Source organism: Polistes fuscatus, unplaced genomic scaffold (genome assembly GCF_010416935.1).
Source record: "Polistes fuscatus isolate 324 unplaced genomic scaffold, CU_Pfus_HIC Scaffold5, whole genome shotgun sequence".
In the NCBI taxonomy this organism is placed as follows: Eukaryota; Metazoa; Arthropoda; class Insecta; order Hymenoptera; family Vespidae; genus Polistes; species Polistes fuscatus.
The window spans coordinates 13,162,330-13,184,793 of record NW_025113129.1 but is presented as its reverse complement, the minus strand read 5'-3'; the positions used below and the strand labels follow the sequence as shown (position 1 = coordinate 13,184,793).

The window sequence follows — 22,464 nt, the reverse complement described above, 5'->3', positions numbered from 1 at the left end:
AGAAATTTTTCTGTATGCCGATTTATAGCGTTTGTTCCATTAATGAAATAACATTATTTAAATTTCCTTAAAATGGCTGTTGGGTTTCTCTGTATTATGTAAATTCAAAAAAACTTCCAAGTAGTTATATATAATTACTATAATTACTAAAATATAATATATATATTTCTTTATTTTCGAGTATCTCTTGCAACAACATTAAAAAATATTTGTCGTTTCATTAATTGAATATATAGATAAAAATTATGATAAGTTACGAAACCCATATCAATTGTGTAATGTTTCCAACACTTCTATGTCAAGAAATATAAAAATTTTATATATAAAAGAACACAAAGAAAACAACTCTAACAAAAAGGCATGCAACATTTGCATGTATTTAATTTAACAAAAGCTTGTATACTATTACAAATTTGCGTATATACGAAAACTCGAGGATGTAATCGAAATTGGCTTCATTGTCTTTTATTAACGAAGATAATTTTTTTATTAACACACTGCACGTATGTATGTTTATCATTTTTTTTTCTTGTTTTTTATTTCTTTTTTTTTCTTCGAACGAGAATAATCAATATTGTCAGTGCATTAGCTTTATTATGTGTTTTATCGTATAAGCAAATTTATAATAATAATATTAATAATAACAATGAAATAAAATATCACTTAGTATTTTTAAAAATAATGACAAAAACTGGATTAGTAAGGGGGTGTCAAGAAATACTCACGAAGCAATTGTATACTTAAAAAAACGCATTGCTTTGGAAGCAGTAAATATCTTTATAATATACATATATATATTTTCAATTTAATTATAAAGTAAAAATGAGAAGAAATAAACTAAAATAAAATGGTTTATAATGTGTAGCGTCGCGCGTTTGCGACATAATAATAGTTGATCCTTTTTGACGATGTACACGTAAAATCTATAAATAATTATTCTTTTATCAGAGTCAAGCCATATATAATATTAGTTTTTATTGTGCATTGTCCGGATTGACAAATTTGTATTAAGAACATATATGCGATTGAAAACTGGCTACGGAAAAGGATAGAAAACTAATTAATTAATCCAAATAAATGCAGTCAGTCGGACGAACGTATTAGAAAAAAAAAAAAAAAAAAGAAAGAATTGGAATAATTTTAGAAAGGTGCGATGATTTAATAATTCTTAAAACTTTAAGAACAATTTCAGTATAATAATTTAACGTGTAATATTGTATTAACAAATAATACGATATTTGCAGATAGATAGTTAAATAAATGAAGAACAAAAAAAATGATAAAAGAAATGACCACGAAGCGCTACAAAAAGTGCAAAAAAAAATAATCGTTCCATAGTATTGTTGAAAAACATTACATGAAAAATAAAGTAAGGAAATTCGCGTTTGTATGCTACGTGGTAGAGAATAAATAAATAAGTAAATAGATAAAGAAACGTATAATGGATGCATGTATATATATATAGATGTCTTGTGAACATCATACTATAATAAAATATAGGTTGTTTAAATATACTGTTCTTTTTTTATATGCATATATGAGATTGTTTATTTTAAACGTGGTATAGGTTACTTTAAAAAAAAAAATTAAATTATTGATAAAATTAATTACAATTTAACGGGATCTTTTCATTTAAAAAAAATTTGCAATCAATATATTAAATACCTCTGAGACTTTGTTGAAAAAATTTTTTCTAATTTAATGGTGTAATAAAAATGTTTATTTTAAAAATGGCATAAGTCAGTGTACTTAGGAAAAAATCCTTAAAAAAGAGAATTGTACTATCTAAGAAAACTTTCTAAGCTTGCTTGCCTATACTTGCCATTATAAACAAAATATTAGATAGAACATTTTATAAAAAGGTAAGAATACTTGATCAACGTTCAATATTTGCTTATATAAATTTTGTTGAAAGCACTCGAAGTAATTTTGTTTATTAAATTATATATATATAGAAAGAGATCAAATTAGTTAATTTCTTTTTTTAAATTAATAATCTTTTTTTCTTTTCATTAAACAAAAATAATACTTTTTATAAAATATGACTGATTATTATTAGAATGCGTAACACGAGAAATACGTGGGACAAATGAGTTAAAAGGAAGGAAAGAAACGTTACGTAGAAATATTGAATTTGAATTTGAATGATAAGATTCGAATTTATATGAGGGAAAATTCCCTTCCCCCAATTTAAATTTGTACGTATATGTTGATTTACTAATTTTAAAAAAATGTCATATCTTATAATTATTATAAATTACAGTTGCCCAATGTATTTCTATAAATATTCCTAATTAGCAACAATTAGATTTTTGCGTCGATAAATAAATAATGAATAATCGTGTTTTGTTTTTTTTTCTCTTTTTTTTTTCTTACAAGTAAGTGACGTATATTATAAGAGTTGCAACTATTCCGTTGAAACTTGAAATCTTAAGGCATCTCACTGCAGGTCAGTGACACAGAAATACATAGATGCATTTTGAATTTGAATTCAAAATTACATTTTATTATTACCTTAATACGGACTAGTATAGTAATAATATTACCATATACACATTCAATATAGCTCACTTATAATTTTAACTTATTATACACTCGCAAACACACACATTGATAGAAAGAGAGAGAGAGATTAGTCATGATATTTTGTAGTGTGTCTCTCATGACTAGTGAAGCTACAGCGCAAGCTCTATGAATGTATAAGATATAATTAGTTTTTCTTTTTTTTTTCTTTTCATTTCTCTTACGAACAGTTTTATTTCGAATATTTGTTTTTTCTTGTCATTATACTTTTTATTATTCGGTAACCGATTCTTCCTTCAATTTTGAATCTATTCTTCCTCGTTACTGACATTGCACAATCATATCATTGTCACGTTGAAAAATATAAAACAAAATATTCTACAAAAATCTGGAAGTAATCTTTGGCTTACTATGGCATTATACTTATCGCGATATAACAGTTAGATGTTTATTTAAACAAAACATATTTAACTTTTCATTCTTTTATAGATTCTGAAAGATTTCGTTTACAATTAATTTGGAATATATTATTCGATATTCGCGTGTAGTTGATTCTTTTGTAGATTTATATTCGCAAGAATATATTTCTTTACTCTTTTATCGTGACCATAACAAGCCATATTATTGTAAGAACGTAAAATTATTAGAACTACTTAAATTAAAAATATAAAACGAATAATATGTATTCATACATACATACATACATACATATACATATACATATATGTATAAACGATACCCAGAAATAAGACGTTTTTATATATATATATATACTTCGAACAAATAATCTACATAATACTATATTTTATTCGTAATAATAGACAAAAGAGATGACCATGCAAGATCAGGTTGACAGTTAAAGTTAGTCGCAGATGTGTTATTTAAAATGTGATTAAACACATTCAGTCAGGGTGGCTTGCAATAATGGCTGAGTATTAATTTTTATATATTTTTTAGCATAATGACTAGATAAGTTCTTAGCCACCCGATATAATAACATCTTGTTTGATCCCATATATATCATAATATTCGTACCGCTCTGTTGCTCACCAAATATATGGATAAAAATTTCTATGCCAAAATTCATTGCCTTATTAATGGATACCGACAGTGACATGATTGATCCAGAAATACTGGATATTTCTGCAAAGTATAATACTTTCTGCACATATTTTATAAATATGATTTATTATTCATAAGGAATGAATGCGTGTAGTTTCTAATGATATAGATTTTTCTTCATGATATGCAATTTATAATACGCTTTCTATATATTTTTTTTTTCAATCAATTGAATTATTGTACATAGGTCAAAACATTATTCATAGGTCTATTATATATATGCATGGAGAGAGGAGGTTGTTTTCATTGGAAAATTAATTCAAATTATAAAGAAAATTGTATCTGTGTGAGATCTTTACATTCTCATTTAAAAAATATTCATACAAATTTGTATCCAATAGTTTTTCCTCGATCCATGTAAATTAAATTAAAGTTACATTTGTTTTTTAACTCATATATTTAAATGACCATTATTTTGTACAATTAATATATGTTTTTTTAGTCAATTATCATTTTTTTTCACTATGACTTATGTTGTAACCTATGCATTTACATGTATATTTACGTATGTTTTTCTTTCTTTCTTTATTTATTTATTTATTTATTTATTTATTTATTTTAGTTGTATATATATTTCGATAAACATTTCTAACATAATCGTTCTCCCCATAACAAAGCTTTAATGCAATTTTAAATCTGACTAAAGCATTTATCTTGGACTCTTCCTTCGACTTTATATATTTTTTTTATATATTTTCTTTCTATCTTCTCTCACACAAAGAACTCTTATGTAAGAAATGTTTGGAAATTGTGATTTAACTATTATATCGATAATTTAATCGATAGCTTTTGCCTCGAAAGAAAATATTGAATATTGTTTATTAATTTATGAAAAATGCCAAAAAAGCGATGAGATGTTAACATATCGTTTACAAATTTTAAGATTTTTATTTATAGAATTAATAGAAAATGGAATTTTGTATAAATATATTCCAAATCGTATATCGAAATAAGTGATTTGCAGTTCAAATCACATGCATGCAAAATAATTCAATTTTAAAATGTTAATTACTTAATGTACTTTGGCATTGAAATTTTATCAAACACCAGGAGTTCTAAAATTTGCACCACCGCATATACATCTTCAGTATTCTAAGCAGAATAGTTTAAAGGTGAGAAATTTTCAGCAAAAATAGATACAACTTAGATTATTATAATACACAGTACTTATATAGAAGAGAGGTACCATTTCACTGATGGTATACTTTACTTTATTTAGCTTACATATATATGTGTGGAATGGATAATTTATCCTATTATTTTTATAGCATAGATTGCATCAGTCTGTATATTTTAGAACAATTTTATAATACACAGTGCTACAGTGACTCAAGTGTAATGGATTATACATTGCATACCAATGCATTTTAAAGTTACACTAAGTGCGCACAACCAGCCACTACAGACTCCAATAAGAATATCTAGAGAAAATGTTGCCTTTAGGTAAGAACGTGTGATTAAGATTTAAAAGTTTCAGTAAAATAAATTGTATCTCTCATAATAATATGATCACAAATATGGCAACGCTATAATATTTAGGAATTCTTTTCAATGACAAATTCTTCCCCGTACGCTGACTAAAATAAAAGGCTTACACGCAAGCAGCCTTATTGAAATCTGTCAGCTTTAGTATTTTTTTTACATTGTCATAGTATATAAATATTGTACGCAATTAGTTATTTAAGTTATGTGTATAATAATAATATTTCTTATTTATGGCCAACCCTCAATTTCTTTTTTACATATTATCTGCAGAAATGAAGGAAAATTATAACTCAGATTATTCTAATAAATATACAATTTGCTAAATACAACTCTTTGTCCATAAAATAATCTCATGAAAATGCAAACGTTATTTATAGAATTATTTAGTATAATCTTTCAATCAAATCATCAGTAGCTATTCAATATAATAACTTGTGCGACATGCATTTCGCATCTGTTCTGCTGGGCTATAATGCAAATATAAGATCTTTAACTTATATTTTTTTGTACATACATTGTTCATATTCATGCTTCATCGTCATTATTATATATATATATTCAATTTGTTACAATAGAATATTACATATAATAGCCCTGTCGATATCTGCATATACATGTACGCATATCCTATACAAATGTTGTTATCTAGTAATATATAGAAAGAGGTAATAAAGTAGAGTGCAGCTTCTTAAAAAAAAATAAAAGATTATTAAAAAACAAAAATTAATAAATGAAAAGTATTTCATGGTGCTGGGGGAATCCTTTTCTTTATGTTATGTTTTGCTGACTCTTCTATATAATTACTATGACATATATATGTATATATCACGAGACTTATGCATTGAAAATTCTATAATAGACAATAGTGTTTAGTACAAATTAATAAGACTCGGGCAATGCATCTCAAGCATCGACGAGCTCAAGGATAAAAAAGATTAAATGAACGATGTAAAGTTGAGTCTCCAAAAGATGATAGGAGATACGTTTTTATAAATATTACTACGTCATTAGCTAATATAATATAATATACAGTTTCAGCTCTGCTCTAAATATCAATAAAGAGCTTTGTGCTATTTATAATCATGTGCACTGCATCATCTGCATCGCCTAGCGTCTTTCTTGGCGCAAATAATGTGATCCTCTATGGCAATTGATATTAGAGATTAATATGTATCATTTTTTTTCCTTTTTTTTCTTACATAAAATAAAGCATATACATTTATATCAATTACAATGATTTTCTGATTAGCCTAAATGCTTTAGCATTGTCACTATACAGATGCACATGCACTGTAGACTTTATGTTAATCTTAAAATCGGTTTACGTACGACTAAAGGATGTATCTCTCCTTAGTAATTTCTTTTTTTTTGTCTTCTTTCCTTTTGTACATTATACAAGATTGCTTTTATGTGGAAAGAGAAAAAAATGATGGATATGGAAAGCAAGAGAAGTATATATTATTATTGTTATTATTATTATTATTTTATTATTATTATATTATTAATATTAATATTATTATATTAATTATTATTTTATTATTATTATAATTAATATTATTATTAATTTTTGCTCAAGAATTATTGCATCATATTCGTGTGAGTAGTTGCAACTCTTGCTTGAAGCTTTAAACGCTAGGACCAACTATTCTCCTTTATGGGAATGCAATTTTTTTCAAGAGTGAATTTTTCAAAGGCATTTCAAAGGACTTGCCATAGAAAATCTCATTAATTTATAATAAAGTGTATATTTATATATATATTATGTATATTTAAGGTAATCACAATAATTATATAAATTATGCTCGAGTAAATATTTAGTAACGTTTTCAGTAACGTACCTAGGTAGTCTTGGTTTACTAAGCAGGAGCGCTGATGACGTATGAACTGCTCCATTGGAATTGAAACACAAAGCAATTTGCGTGAAATAATCTGTACAGTAAAGTGGTAAATAGTGTGGTAGTGGATGGCAGATGTATTGTCTGTTCACTACGCATCAGCCAGGCAACTGAACGTTTATATGTACACCGGAGACTCCTGACCAGTTAATAGCCTAAACATCGAAGTGGGCATTGTCTTCATCAGGATCTGTAAAACAATTAATAACTTTGACTGTGGATTCTCAGGTATATAATTATATCGCATAATCGCTCAGTTTATACTTACTTCACCAACAGAAGTGGCAAGAAGATTAACAATCTTTTCATGTGGTACAGCAACAACACTCTGATTATTAATTTCGATTATTCTATGACCCACTCTTACTCCCCCTCTTTCTGCAATACCACCTCTTAACAAACTGCATATCACCCCATTCTGTACACTAAATCCTAACTGATACTTCGTATCGGGTCTCTTGATTTTCACTTCAACAACGGGTGCACATGGTACGACAGTTAACTTTACGACCGTTTGATTTTTTGAGTTCTTTATGTACGTCTGACATGTTGATAGAGGTAAGCCAACTAACGACACGCCATTGATTGCTATTATTTGATCACCAATATTTAATTGCCCGCAACGAGCTGCAGCACCAGCTGGTGCCAGATTAGCTATAACTACAGTTGGCAGCATAGAGCCCCATCCGGATTCAACTATTACTACACCAAGAATTTCACCTTTCGCTTTTGGTACCACTACCTGCAAGTTAATTATATTTTCTTAAACATGAAATAACAATTTTTTTTCCTATTTTTTTTGAAAAAACAAGTATAGGAACGTACGTAAACGTGAAAGAATATCATCGACAATTACCTCTTTCTGCATTTCCTTTTTTGCAAACATTTGCAACTCGTCGCCAAATATCTCCTGTGAATTAAGTACTTCTTGATAATCCATCTCTTTAACAAAACTATGATCTTCTATTCCATTTGCTTTTAGGAACTCCATGTAAGCTACTTGAAATGCTTGTCCAATACTTTGTGCAATAAACTGAGCTTCTTCGCTTTCAAAAACGTGACAGATCATTTTGGGAGTCCTGTTTATCTTAGGGGCTTCTTCCATCTCATGAGGTACGAATCGTCTTCGAGCCATGAGAACAACCAAGTCGCCGATATCTGCTATGTACGATATTGTTCGTAAAGCATGATCCATCATAATTTCTTTCAAGTCAGTGTTAAGAACCATAATTTTCTCTGTTGAAATAAATAGGTCGACTTCGGTACTGGGTTGAGTTTCACCATCCGGTGCCTAAATAAAATCAAATATATTTTTATGTAATACACGATTATCTTATACAAACATATGCAATATTTCTTATAAAATGTACGTACCAGTGCCTATCGCAAGAAGCAGCATGTTAAATAAAGTAAATAAAAAAGGAAAAAGAATAATTGATTATTAACATTTTGATAAACGGACTGTCAAATGAAAAAGATTATACATTCCAATGCACGTTATTATCAGGCACTGATTTAAAGCGATTGATGCATATGGTTGAAATTGTATAATGTATTATTTGTGAAGATCCCATAAACCTGAGAGTTTAAATGTGTACTTTGACATAAGAGTATGTTAAAATTCAATGTAACGCTCCATTTATTGGTTGGTAAGAATTGAAGAGAATATATAAAGGAAATATATTTCTCACATTGATCGATATTTGATTGGAAAGAGCAAACTAAGAAACATCTTTCCAAAAGATAATTAATACAAACAGAGATACATTTGGGTAAGGCGGACCTTTATTTTAGTCACAGCCTCTTCCACCATGTGATTCTTAAGGCGCTTACGCCGTTTACGTCCCCCTTCCTCTTCCACCTCCACCGACCCAAGAAATTGTAGTCTGAAAACGGTTGTGGGCCCCAAGGAGCCACTGATCGGGGCCAGTTTTGGTTGGGCGGCTATTGTGTGTGTCTCGGACTGGCCCCCACCAGAAGCACTCCCTATAAGTTCTTCGCTTGAGTCACATTCGTCTTCCTCTAGGCTTCCTTGCGAAGTTATGCTGCAGCGCCCGTAACCATGCTGCCCCCCATAGTTTAAGAGCGTAGCCTGCATTGGCACTGGCCCATCCTTCCGTTACGCGCACGCCAAACAAACAAACAAACAGAGGCTCTGCTAGTCACATTGCCACGCACCACCAACAAAACAAGGCAAAAGAGCCAAAGTTATTGGAATCTGAGTTGCTCTTTAGATCTCTATTTATTATAATTATTATTTCTATGTATATATATGTATGTACTCTGTATGTGTGTGCAAGATTCCAAATATATTTAACACATTTAAATTAAAAGGATTTTTATGTATACGTATATATATGTATATATATAAGCATGCGTACTTTAAATTGTCTTTGTAATAATTATCAAACATATTTATATATTATTAACTATTGTTACACACACAAATAAGAATGCTTGATGCTAACATTATAAATAATTAAAAAAATATATATATAATGGTGCAAAATTTAGACGATATTTTGTGCTAAGATTTTCATGAATGATTAACGATTAGCAACCCAGAGTTCCAAGTATCAGGGTTTGGTAATGTCAATAAGCAATGTGGTTTCTATAATTATTCAACATAAAGAATTATCGTTAAGTTTTATGATGAATAATTAAAGAAGAAAAGCAATCAAGGATATGATATTCATTATGTATAATGAAATCTAGTTTTAGCATTAGAAACATATTTATGATGTAATTTACTCATTAATAAATTGGTCTAAAAATGGGTTTGGATTACGAGCAGGGATGATATCAATTCATGAATTCTTCCATTAATCCAGAAACAAATCCAAAAATTAGAGATCAAGATTTCTTCACGTAATTTTATAAGAATATGAACACATACAGGATAGTTGATAGTTCTTAACACTTGAGATATCTCTTGCTTGTTACGTTTAAAATCATTTTAAATAAATATCGATGCATATAGTCTTGGTATTGTTTTTGTTTGCCAAAGTATTCTATATCTTCCTCAAGCAAGTTTTAATAAAGGGGTATTTCAATAATATAAAAAAGATATTCCAAGTGACAACAATGATAGATCCACCATATATGAAAATAAGTTTATCCAGGAGTGCAAGCTACCCAGTGGCTACTGATCATATACACTAATGAGAAGCGAAGAACATCACAATTTAATTATTTTAACATAAATGGAGCAATATCTAAATACTCAACGAATAAGAAAAATGCAAGAGTGAGCTACTTGAATTCTAACAAACAAAAAATATAAATCTACTACGTTCTATCAAATCGTACAGACTAAAAATAAATGAATAGTTACTTTTTGCTTAATACAATAATACTTTGGATATTATATAGTTCCTTTTTTCCTCTTAAAAAATAAGCAGTAATCACCTGCTTTAATCACTGCTGTAGCATGAAAAATACAAAGTAATAAAGTACGCATCATATAGGCAAAAGTTTTGCGAAGAAAGATATTTAGTGCATAAAGCATAATTTTATTATATACGCATAACATAAAGAAAAACGAAGATAGATAGATATAGCAAGCAAATATAGAAAAATATCCGCAGAGAGAAAGAGAGAGAAAGAGAGAGAGAGAAAGAGAGAGAGAGAGAGAGAGAGAGAGAGAAAGAAAGAGCAAGAGGAAGAAAGAGAGAAGAGAGAAAGACCGACAAACAGACACATCAAGTTACACTGAGAAGATGACAGTGTTCGGTGGTCAGGTGGTGGTGTTGGTGATGTGAGGAAGGGGGCGCTACACTGAAACATTCAGGCCTCTTTGCACACCGGCCAGTTCACAATTATTAAGATTATTCATATAAAATAGATATTGTATACGTATAAAGTATACATATATATGTATATAATAGCCAACATCTGGACGTAATTAATTGCCAAGTATTTATTGTATATCATCGATGAAGCTAATTTATTTTTGCTTTTATAAACTAATGAATTATTTAATTTAATAACAATAATCTTTCATCATTCAACTGATTAATAATTTTAATTTATTGTACAATTTTCATAAGTATCTTAAAGTCAACTGTCCAAACATCGACTTTTAATTTTCAAAGAACCTAAGAGTGGAAGGAAAGATTTTACTGTAAGATACTTTATATTTATATATGGATAGAAAAGAGTATAGAGATAGAATGGATATAAGTAAAGAAATTCTATGTATCAAAATATTTTGGCATATATATATATATATATATTTTTTTTAAACTATGGCAGTGCACATAATGCAACACCGAGTCACACTTATTTTTTCACAGTATTCTTTCCTGTAAAAAACTCTCAGGTTTAACTACCTTAAGACTCAGTATTTTAACCATTTGAGGTAAATAGTTGAATGTATATTATCTATTTGGCATACTTAAAAGTAAAAGCAAAATATTATTAAGAGCAATTTAATATGAAGAAAGACATTTGTTTTTCTTACACGGTAAGCTTATTACAAGTATTATAACAGTAGGGAAAGCCTGGCTTAAAGACATTGTATTAAAAGACCATTTCTCTGAAAAACCCTCAAAAAGTTAAAAATATTAACACTGAGGTATACATTGTTACAGTTAAAAATATTGCATTTTTATTGATGATAAATTAAGTTGCAAATTAAATCTTATAAAGCATTCAAAGCATGCTGCTATAATTTGAGATCATCATAATTCATTGTGTAACACTAATGGCAATCCTAATATATGTATAGAATTTGTTTTATATACTGTCTAGAACAATAATTATATACTATTATACTTATTCTTATATTTCCAATACACTTTACACGTTTAAATCCTATAATATTATTATTATTATCTTATTTTTGACTACATCCAAATTTTAATATATAAAGAATTAAAAATGGTCCTTTAAAATATAGAACGAATAATTGAATAAAATTAATTAATCTATTATTAAATAATTTTATCTCTCTAATATAATACTTTGCATTGGGAATATAAATGTAATCAAACGATATAATTATTTAAAATTAAAGATTTCTTAAATGCATATAATGTTCATTTATGCATATATCGATGCACACATACCTTTATTCGAGAAACAGCTTCCTCCGCTTGACACATTCTAGTAGATTTAGTTGGTTGACCCTCGCATACTAATTGAGTAGATCCTAAGTATCTTGCTCTGAAGAGTACGCCTTCGATTAACACTGAAGGATCGTCCAATAATGCTGAAATTTCCACAGAAACACACCACTTAGAATTAGCATTAGGTTTTGCACTACACAATCTACCAAATGCTGCTAAGTATTCGTTAGACCAATGGATTAGACTAAATGATATTAACAAATTGTTATCTGATAAAGTCCCTATGTGATCGGCTGAGTTTAAAGCCATTTTGTATAATGTTAGTATTACGTTACATATCAAAGCAATGAAGATATCTATAAAATATTTTAAATCACAATCTATACATTTCCACTTACAAATGATATTTGTTCAACTATATTATTCAGTAGTATATGTAGGAAAGAAATATGTCATTGAGTTTAATCCGCTTATCAACAGAATTGATGAAATATCTTATCAAGAAGTTTGAAAATGTGTTCTGATTATCCAAAATATATGACTACTGGTAATTAAAGACATCTCTTGCACTCTTCAAATTCAATATTGATAATTCGGTTGACATTTATCTTCTTTAATAAACTTGTTTTGCTCGTCAAAATAACAGAAAGTACACAGATTATATTGAAAATAAAAAGATTATTTAATAATGAATGTACGTTGATAAAACACATACCATATGTGCCATGATGCAAGTTCAATTATATGCATTCGAATAAGCAGCAATTAAAAAAAGGAAAACATATCATTAACATATTTTGTTAGTCAAATAATTTAAATGGTTAGATTTTCATATAAACAAACAAAATTATACGAATATATAATATTACCTTCTTTATTTCGACTTTTCTTCTTTCCTTCTTTATCCTGTAAAATATAAAGTATGCAATGCACGTAATAATCGTTCAAAGAATATTATTAAACATGTTGATATCTAGATTTGACTATAATGCTGACATAATATTAATTATTTAAAGCTTTTTATCGTATATAAAAATGCCGATCATGCATTGTTTGCAATTAATACCAAAATTACCGTAACGTTGTATAATTAAAATATTATAAATATTACGAGAATATAATGTTTTTTGTTATTGTAAATTATCAAAGTATTTTCCTAACAAGCAAAAAGAGAAAGAAAAAAAAACCGATTGCTCGTCATCGTAAAAGACTCGTAAAATAATCTGTTAATCATTGCATATACAATACGATAAAGCTCTCTAGTTAAAATAAATGTATGCACGTGAATGATATTATCTCCTGGTATAATTAATTATAATTATATTTACAATCACAACACACAAGCAAGCTCCTAATTAAAAATATGATCTATACATCTCATTCCTTTTCAATAGATAAGACTTGTACTGGTAATAATAATGAAAGAAAAAAGAAATAAGCATATTATAGGTAAAGGCAATAAGGAAATATAAATTATAGAGAAATTTGGTTTGCATTGAGATTAAAAGAAAAGTTTTAATCCTCAGGCACAGATGCATCTCTCAGCTTAAATATTTCAAATAGACAAATCATCATAATCATCATCATTACATGTGTACTGTTTTTGAACAGGTAGAAAATTATTCCACTTTAATAATGTCTGTATATATTTAAATCTTAATTCTATTTAAGCTGATGAGATTGTAAGTTTGATTGTACAACAACAATTGAAAAATTGTAGAAAGATGAATATATATATATATCAGAAGAGATCTAGTTCTGTAACGTTATGACAGAATTATCGTGCATCAACAAGTGCTATCTTATCATTGTCCATTAAAGTACCATATACTACATTCTAAAAAGAGACCCAAGTGAAAGAGAGAGAGAGAGAGAGAAAGAGCATTGAAAGGGCACCTTTTTCACCTTGTTGCTAGATTCCTTCAGACTCTGAGGGGACGAGGGAGAGTTTTTGACTGGGGTCTTCTGTGGACTTGTTGCAGGTTGCGTAGGGGTGGTTACTTCACGTTCAGAAGGTGGTGATTGAATAACAGATACTACAGGAGGTGGAGAAATGGAAGTAGACGTAGATGGCAAAGGTTCGGACGATGCTAGCGTTTCTATAGGAGTTACACTCAAGGTTTTAGGAGGGGTTTGCTTAGGAGTTGCGATTTTTGCACTCATTGGTGGTAACATTGTCCTAGTCTTAGGCTTCCGCCACCCCTGCATAATACCAAGACAACATTAATAGGACACCAATACCTTTTTTCAAATCGCAGTTAAGGAAATAATTATGGTATATATATATATACCAAATTTTATACATTATACCAATAAGTCACCAAATTTTAATCAATTAATCAACATGTGTTTATGTTATATGGATTGATTATGCATTCAAAGTAAACATATATATGAATATATTGGAGAGCAAATTTTTTATCACGAATATATTGTGTTATTATTGATACTTGATACACGAATATAGAAAATAATAAAAAATCTTATTCCTTACTTTATCATCATAAAATCCTTGATCGTCAGTTCTTTGCTGTCCTAACAATCGATCAGTCTCAAGATCAGTGTCTGCTTCTTCTTCATCCGGACCTTCTTCGATCTCTACATCTGCTTCGTCGCCTCCTCGTCGTGCTTCCGAATCTTCGCTATTACTTTCCATGCATATTCTCCGCCTGGAATCCAATATACTACATTTTAGTTAGATGAACTCGCACAATAAATGAAGATAATGTAATGGGTATTCCAAAAGGATATAGCAGCAATGCACACACGTATTCATAAAATAAATAACATTTACAATCACGATTTTGGAATACCCTTGTTCAAATAATGATAGAAATACCTTGGTATCCAAATAGGACTAACGCTTGGTTCGGGTGGTTCTTCAGAAGGAGATTTAACAGGAAGTGTTTTAGTTCTTTGCAATGCCATTCTAATATCTTTAATGGCTGCTTCTACTTCACCACCTATTTCCAAATTGACACTTTGTCTACCTTGTGGCGCAGGTGGTGGTGGTGTACCCAAAGGATCTAATCCATCGAGTTGTAACTCATTGGTTTCATACGAGTTTTCCTTCTTCGCAATAAATAAATCAGGCGATGATGTTTGTAATGTATGCAAGAGTTCCTTTGTGACATTTAAACTCACATCTTTGACTGGCTCATTTTCAGTTCCTAACATGTCATTGCGCGTCCTTTGAATAATTTCCTTTTCTATTTCATTTATTTGCCGTTTCATAAGCATAACCGTTGGATTATTATTATCAGTGTCACTCGCATGTCCACTAGATAAACCATCTTCTAATACAGGCATACTCGTATAGATTCTAAGAGAATCCGAGTTATTTCCTAAATCTCCAACTGAACCAAGCAAACCACTGGCCGGCATTAATTCATTATCCATCATCATTAATGAAACTTCGCTATCTAAATCTCCACAATTGCTGTCGCAGTCAGTTGTTTCAGGACTTAATGTGAAATTACGCGAGTGGCCAACCTGTAAACCAACTTCTGTCTCTCCAAGATCTTCACTGCTTCCAGTGCCTACTGAGAGATCCAAAAAATTGTTTTCGTGCTCGCCAGTCTGGAAAAAAAGAATATACAATTAATCAATAAACTTGTATACATTAGAACATGTAAGTACTGATGTAACTATCGTACTTTACAATTGAAATTAACGATATATATATATCCTATTATATAAATAGAAGGTGTACACAGAAATAGGGTGACTAAAAATACCTTCTCACTTTCAGCTTGTTAATCAGACTAATTTACAAATTAAATATATACATTACTTATTTTTTAAAAAATATCATGACTTATATATCATTAACTATAAATTAATACGAGAATTTAATTACTAAAGTAAATCAGTGAAAATAAAAATTTATATTTATGTTGGAAAATGATGTAAAATAAATTTTCTTATAAATAAATATAGTATTTACATTTTGAGGAAAATCAGATCTTTGCTTTTTTGGTGATTCGTGCACCATAACTTCCTCCGTAGGGGGTGGACCACTAGCCAAACGTTGACCCACATATGAACTTCCTCCTTGTCTTCGTAGTTCATAATCCAAGTCCTTGTAAAATTATTAAAAATTATTTTAATTAATGTTCTGAATGATATCATAGGTATAAAATACTTGTATGTAACGTTTCTCAATATATATATATTATGAGGGGTAGATGAAATACTTACTTGGAACGGAAACGATTCAATGCTATTCTCTTTCTCTTTGGATGGAGGTGGGCATTTGAAAAATTCTTCTAATACTTTTCGAGTTTCAGAAAATTCATACAAGTAATCAAAAGTACTGCCGCCTGGTGATACAAGACTACTTATATTGTCAGCAGGTAAAGCTGGTGGTTTTAATGAATCTTCTTCTTCATCCTCGATTTTAGGAGACGATGGTGAAACGTTTAACGATTGATCTTCCGTGTGAGCTATGGCTGTTTCTATCACAGGTTTTTCTACGATAATTTCAGTAGAGGCATCCTCCTTCTTTAATAACAAAAATGATATAAGATATTAATGTTATATTTGTAGAAAGATAAAGAAAAATTATATTTATTAATATACCTCTTTGTGATTGGGTGTTGTCGGCAACACTCTTTGTGGAAAACCAGGTCTCGGTGTCATGTATACAGAAGGTGATGACAACAAACTGGGAAGTTGTGGATTTTCACGAACGCCATAACGCCTTGGACTTCCTGAATACTGCGCAATTGGTAGTTCTCCTATCACTCTTGCCACTTTATGATTACGCTCCGGAGAAGGTGAATCTATCTCGCAATCGCTTGCTGTTGTTACAACCTAGGAAGAAATAATTGTTGTAGTTTACATATAACAATAAGTTAAATAATATTAAATGAGATACCTTGAAGAATTCAGATGTATTATGGTGATATGCTGTTGTAGGACTTGGAGTACTACCAACGCTAGAACTCGGCGGTTCGGGAGGAATACGACCTCTCTGAGGATCTTCCGTTTCCAAATCTAAATTAGTTGTTGTAACTTGAGTTGTATTATTTGATGCTAAATCCAAACGCAAACCTTGCCAGTTATCATCTATATCGTCGAACACCACCACTTCACCGTCACTAACAATAGCCATACTTCTTGCGGGTGTAGTGTGATTAGATTGATAATCTACACAGTTTTTCGACAACCCATAATCCAGATCAGTAATACTTTTAGGTACACTGTATTCTACATTATTGCTATTTAAAATTGAATCATAATTAATAATACAATTGCTACGATTGCTTTTAGGAGAATCGTAATCAAGGATAGACTTGGTAGGATTACGTCGTACTGAATGCACCTCAGATGAGAATACAGTCTCTGTAACCTCTCGGTTCGTACGTTGTTTTCTTGTTTCACCACATCTGTAAAAACATTATATGTAATAAAAAGAGTCAAACAAAATTTCCTCGTGGACTTAACGTAGAATGTCAAAAAAGAAGTAATAGTTACCGGCTTCGTAATTCCCAAATAGTTTGCGTGCTTGGGGACTTATTGTTTTTCTTAATGGATAACTTGTTATCTGCTTGAGTATCTTCGTTATTTAATGAATTGGATGCAGCATGAAAGCGTGATTTCCTTGCTGCAACTTTTCCACGGCTTTGCGAAAATACTTCTCGACCACCAGCAATTTCTATAATTCTGAACAAAAATAAATGATAATATAATTAATTAAAATCTTAAAAAATATGATTTGTAAATAATACTTTGATTGTAAATATTGTTCTATATATTATCATATAATTTATAATTGAATTTCAATATGTTACAAATACAATTTTGTACTACTTTATATCATACACAATAATTTGTATGTGTTGTCATAAGAAGACACAGTTAATGTCATTTCTATAAACAATAATCGATGATTCAAATGACAGAATGAACTAACCGCTAAACGTCATATTAAATGCAAGCGCTTTACGTTCCCTGTTTGATAGAACATATTTCCCTCTCTAAACATGTGTGCTCATCAACGTTGAGTGTTTATGCATTTTCTCTACGAAATCGTAAGAAGTCTTCGATATTATCATCGATAGATCCAATCAATTGTTAATAAAAAAGAAAAATAATAAGAAAGAACGAAAATATATTCCATGGCAATCAATTACCCCGACGTGAGAATAATTACGGAGAGTTCATTTTTTGTCATCAGAAAAACAAAAATATCTTTTTGATGTTTAATCAAAATGATTCGTGTAATGTTCGTTTGGCGGCGCTCTCGTCGATCTCGAACAGTGGAGAAAAACTTTTTAATCGACGCTTTGTTATCGCGCTAAAAAAAAATCCTACATCGATAAAAAGATATTAATAATTATTTATACAAATTGTGTTTTAATTTTCGAAAGAGAAAAAAAGGAATATTTATACAGGTACGTATACACGGTTGATAATACGTTGCTTTTTCTTAAATAGGTCAAACGTTTGATTACATGCGTTACGTGCGATCGATTAAAAGCATTATCGAACAGGAACGATAGAAGATCGATAATATTTCAACGATATTTCCGTTTGAATCTGTCACTTGTATATAAAATATAAAATGAAATCTAGAGTATTTTTAATGTGTCTTTCAATCATCGAAGAAAATTTTATTTTAAAGATACGAACGTTTAATAATTCAATATATTATTTTGTTGATAATTAAAATGGTGAGAGGAAGAAAAAATTGCGCGTTGGAGATTTGAAAATAGTTCGAGATGCAAATGTGGAATAAATTGTTGAACGATTTAAAGAAAAAGACTAAAATCCTACCTGGATAAACCGACAAAGAGAGAGAGAAAGAGAGAGAGAGAGAAGGAGAGAAAGGAGCGTCGAGTGTAAATTAAAAGTGATGCTTTGAAAAATCTGTTTAAGCTACGCTCTGTGGTAGACAGGCCTTTGCTAATTACAAAGAAAACCACTGCAAATTTGTGATAAGCACTTATAACGCATCACCAACACACACACAAACACATACACAAAGTAACGCGACTTGGAAACTACGCCGCGTTACTACTTTTCTTTTTTTCTTTTTTACATTTTAAAAACATATTATAAGTAGGCCAACACCTTAAACATTTCTTTTTCTATCTTATCGACTCGTGTCCCGCATAATTTTCAAATTAAGTAAACTATTGTTATCCATACAACACGTTGCGTATGACCGATTGCATCCACTTTAAATTCACGAGCCGTCGATAATAACGGGATCACAAGTGTGCCGCGGTAAACCGCAATCGGTGATTATACTTTAAACAGAGAGAATAGCAAAATGACTACTTGGACTGTACTAAACGCGTGACGTCATAGACGTTCCTGATTATACAAACGGTTTTGAAATACGCGCTATAATCGTCTATTCGAAATAATTCTTTTCAATCCTTTCCATTCAATTTTGTTTCTTTTTCCACGAACAAACATCGTCCAAAGAATCATTTCTTGTATATTTTTGTTTTTAAGATCGAGTAGAAAATGTTGAAGAAATCTCAACAAAGGCGGCAGGATTGCATCAGCGTATTTCAAATAAATAGCTCTAGTTCTAGAGAATTATTTTGTAATCTCTCATTCCGTGTAAATAATAAAATTAGATAAAACGTTACCTGGAGTCACGTAATCTGTAGCTACGATCTCCTTTGGCGGAGGTCAAAATATAAACGGGACTCTCCTCGGGTCCGCTGTCCTCTTGCTGGGATTGGGTCTGATGATCGCTACCCGCCAGGCTGCCATATTGAGGTGCATCCTCGGATCGTCCTGATGCCGAGGACGAACTCGAGGATAATGGCTTCTTCGTAGATGTACCGATCGGCAGTTGGCCCTCGGCACCATAACCGGCCACCACGCTCGCCGTCCTACGGGACAGCGAAGCTGATTTTTTTCTGCCATTCGCTCGTTTCCTATACCTACGAACGTAACTTCGAACTCTTAACAATCGTCAATCGAACAACGATCGAATAATTAGCCTGATTTATACAATTTTTGTTTGTTTGTTTGTTTGTTTGTTTTTATTTCTTTTTCCTTCTCGAGTTAGCATTAACCATCGAGTTATCTTTTACCATCATTGTCACGACACGACGATAATTATCAGGATGATGATTATTATACCATAAAAAAAGATCATTCGAATTTATTATTCTCTTCGGAGTTTATGGACTATCTCGGTTATCTTTTTTCCCCCCTTTTCTTCTATTTCTTTTTTTTAATTGCTACACTTAACAGCTTTTCAATCAGAAACGAAAGGAAGTACTTTTAACGAGCAATAACACCACTGCCAATTACTTGCTCGATAATGGGCTATCGTTACACGTGCCACGGCAATCGAACGTTCGTGAGAATAACAAGTCCGGCGTTTGTAATGTGGATAGAAAACCATTACGTTCTTTTTTTATATATCGATTTTCAAATCAATTTGTTGTTGTTCTTCTTCTTTTTCTTATTCTTACCCTTCCTCTTCTCTCTTCTTTTCACCTCAATTATTTCTCGAAATATTTATCATCCTTTTCTTCGAATCTTTGGTTTTTCTTTTTTAAGATTTCCAATCCAGAAGTAAAGATAACTGACCTAACTAATCTTAAAAAAAATGAACCTACGAGATAATTGGTAAATCTTTACAAACATTATCTTGCCCGTTCAACGTTCTCTAATCTCGTTTATTTATCCGATATCAGTTATTTTAACAGACGAGTATAACAAAGCACGTACAGGATGAGCCAAGAAATTCTTCTAGGTGATTTTTAATAATACCTGTTTATCTATGTTAATTCATTATAGCAAATTAAAATGTAATACATATTATCAGAGAGATTTAAATATCAACCCTTAAGAGACAAAATCTAAATACATTAGATGACCCAGAAATGGATTTAATCACATTTGCGATCATGACGATTCCAAATGGGAAATCCATAAAATTGCGAAAGAAGAATATAAAAAAAAAGGAAGAAACAATGAAAGGAATGAAAAAAAAAATAAGCATATTACTAAAACGGTGTTGGAATACCCTCCTGACCGAAAGGTAGAGTAAGTTAGAGAAAGAGAGAGAGAGAGAGAGAGAGAGAGGAAAAGACATTGATTATTTCTCTCGCGAAGTGACTAAAGGTGGTCGTGCTAAAAGTTCACTCACGTTCATCAGGGACCTGGAACGAGGAGGATTGATGAAAACTTGTTATCGAAGATTGGAGAAAGCGAAATATAACGCGATGGATTCCATAGACTATATGTGGAATTCGTATTCCTCGAGGAAGGGATTCCCTTCCCCTCCCTTATCAAAAAGCGCGTGTAATTTCTAATATTGAAGTGTTCGATACGTAATCTTTCCGATCTGATTTTTTTGGAACAATAAGTAATATTACTCGTACTCGCGATCAGACCCGTTTCTACATTTTTGTCTAGATTTGATTTTTGAGAATTTTATTTTGCTATATGCGAGGCTCGAAATATCGTAAAAACGAAAATTTTGTAAATTTATATTATCGTAGACTATATCGTATCATTGATCGTAGAAAAATGTGGAAACGTTGTTTCACGAAAAGGAATATTTAATATAATGTACGTCTTTGGAATTTGAAGAATCCCTTTTTGAATACATTTCCAAATGTTTCGAGATTTTGTGGGAATATAAGAAGAAAGAGAAAGAGAGAGAGAGAGAGAGACATATATGAATGCATATGAATATGAGAAAGAAATGAAAGAAACCGCATAGAGAGAGAACCGACATTTTGTTCGGTCGGACGAACGCGCGAAATTCGTATCAAAGATCTTTTGAGAACGAGTAAGCGGAATAACGGGAAAGAAAGAAAGAAAGAACGCGTTTTCGCGAAAGCGCGTGTCCCGTTTTCCATTGTAATCCAAAAATCCTCGAGCGAAAACAAACGGCGTCGGCTTATCGCCCACCTCCTACAAACATATTTTGCATAATCTCGGTTATGGTAATCGGGCTTTTCAAGTTATTCGCCTGACCGTAATTATTCGTCAATTTTCTAACTTTACCGCAAGTAATTTCCTTTTTCCTCACTTTAATCATCGTTTTGTATTCCTCTCATTTATTTTTATAGTATTTTATAATATTTACTTTCGTTCAAATTTGTATCAAATAAATTACGAAGAGAAATTTTCACGTGTGCAAGGCCGTAACTCCGAGATATGAGATACAGGGCCCTGCGCATTTGCGGGTTTCGTAAAACGCAAAAAAATTGAGAAAAAAGAAAGAAAAAAAAAAGATCGAGGTCCCGCAAAATATAGAAACGGGCCTGCACGCGCGTAAATATGTATGTATATATCTCTATGCATATACGTAAATGTATGTATCAAAATAAGTAAACGTATAAATGGTATTAAAACGAAAAGAGAGAAAAAAGAAAAAGGTC

General features: G+C 30.6%; 1 protein-coding gene across 7 annotated transcripts in view; it reads right to left on the bottom strand.

The window, feature by feature from the left end:
* Window positions 1-6,630: 6,630 nt before the first annotated feature.
* LOC122522601 overlaps window positions 6,631-22,464 on the bottom strand; it is a 43,260-nt gene continuing 27,426 nt past the window's right edge. The window contains exons 3-18 of one of the 7 annotated variants that reach the window (XM_043643805.1): window positions 19,702-20,001; window positions 17,573-17,761; window positions 16,974-17,484; window positions 16,676-16,909; window positions 16,295-16,597; window positions 16,041-16,175; window positions 14,934-15,673; window positions 14,589-14,778; window positions 13,991-14,296; window positions 12,964-13,000; window positions 12,095-12,237; window positions 8,809-9,138; window positions 8,400-8,405; window positions 7,882-8,316; window positions 7,294-7,767; window positions 6,632-7,215 (exon numbers count right to left, since the gene is read on the bottom strand). In XM_043643805.1, the coding sequence (XP_043499740.1) occupies window positions 7,144-7,215; window positions 7,294-7,767; window positions 7,882-8,316; window positions 8,400-8,405; window positions 8,809-9,138; window positions 12,095-12,237; window positions 12,964-13,000; window positions 13,991-14,296; window positions 14,589-14,778; window positions 14,934-15,673; window positions 16,041-16,175; window positions 16,295-16,597; window positions 16,676-16,909; window positions 16,974-17,484; window positions 17,573-17,761; window positions 19,702-20,001 (4,405 nt within the window). In that variant the 3' untranslated portion in view covers window positions 6,632-7,143. Of the gene's footprint in view, window positions 7,216-7,293; window positions 7,768-7,881; window positions 8,317-8,399; window positions 8,406-8,808; window positions 9,139-12,094; window positions 12,238-12,963; window positions 13,001-13,990; window positions 14,297-14,588; window positions 14,779-14,933; window positions 15,674-16,040; window positions 16,176-16,294; window positions 16,598-16,675; window positions 16,910-16,973; window positions 17,485-17,572; window positions 17,762-19,701; window positions 20,002-22,464 lie in introns of all 7 variants that reach the window. The other 6 variants (XM_043643807.1, XM_043643806.1, XM_043643808.1 and 3 more) reach the window with 6 other exon arrangements.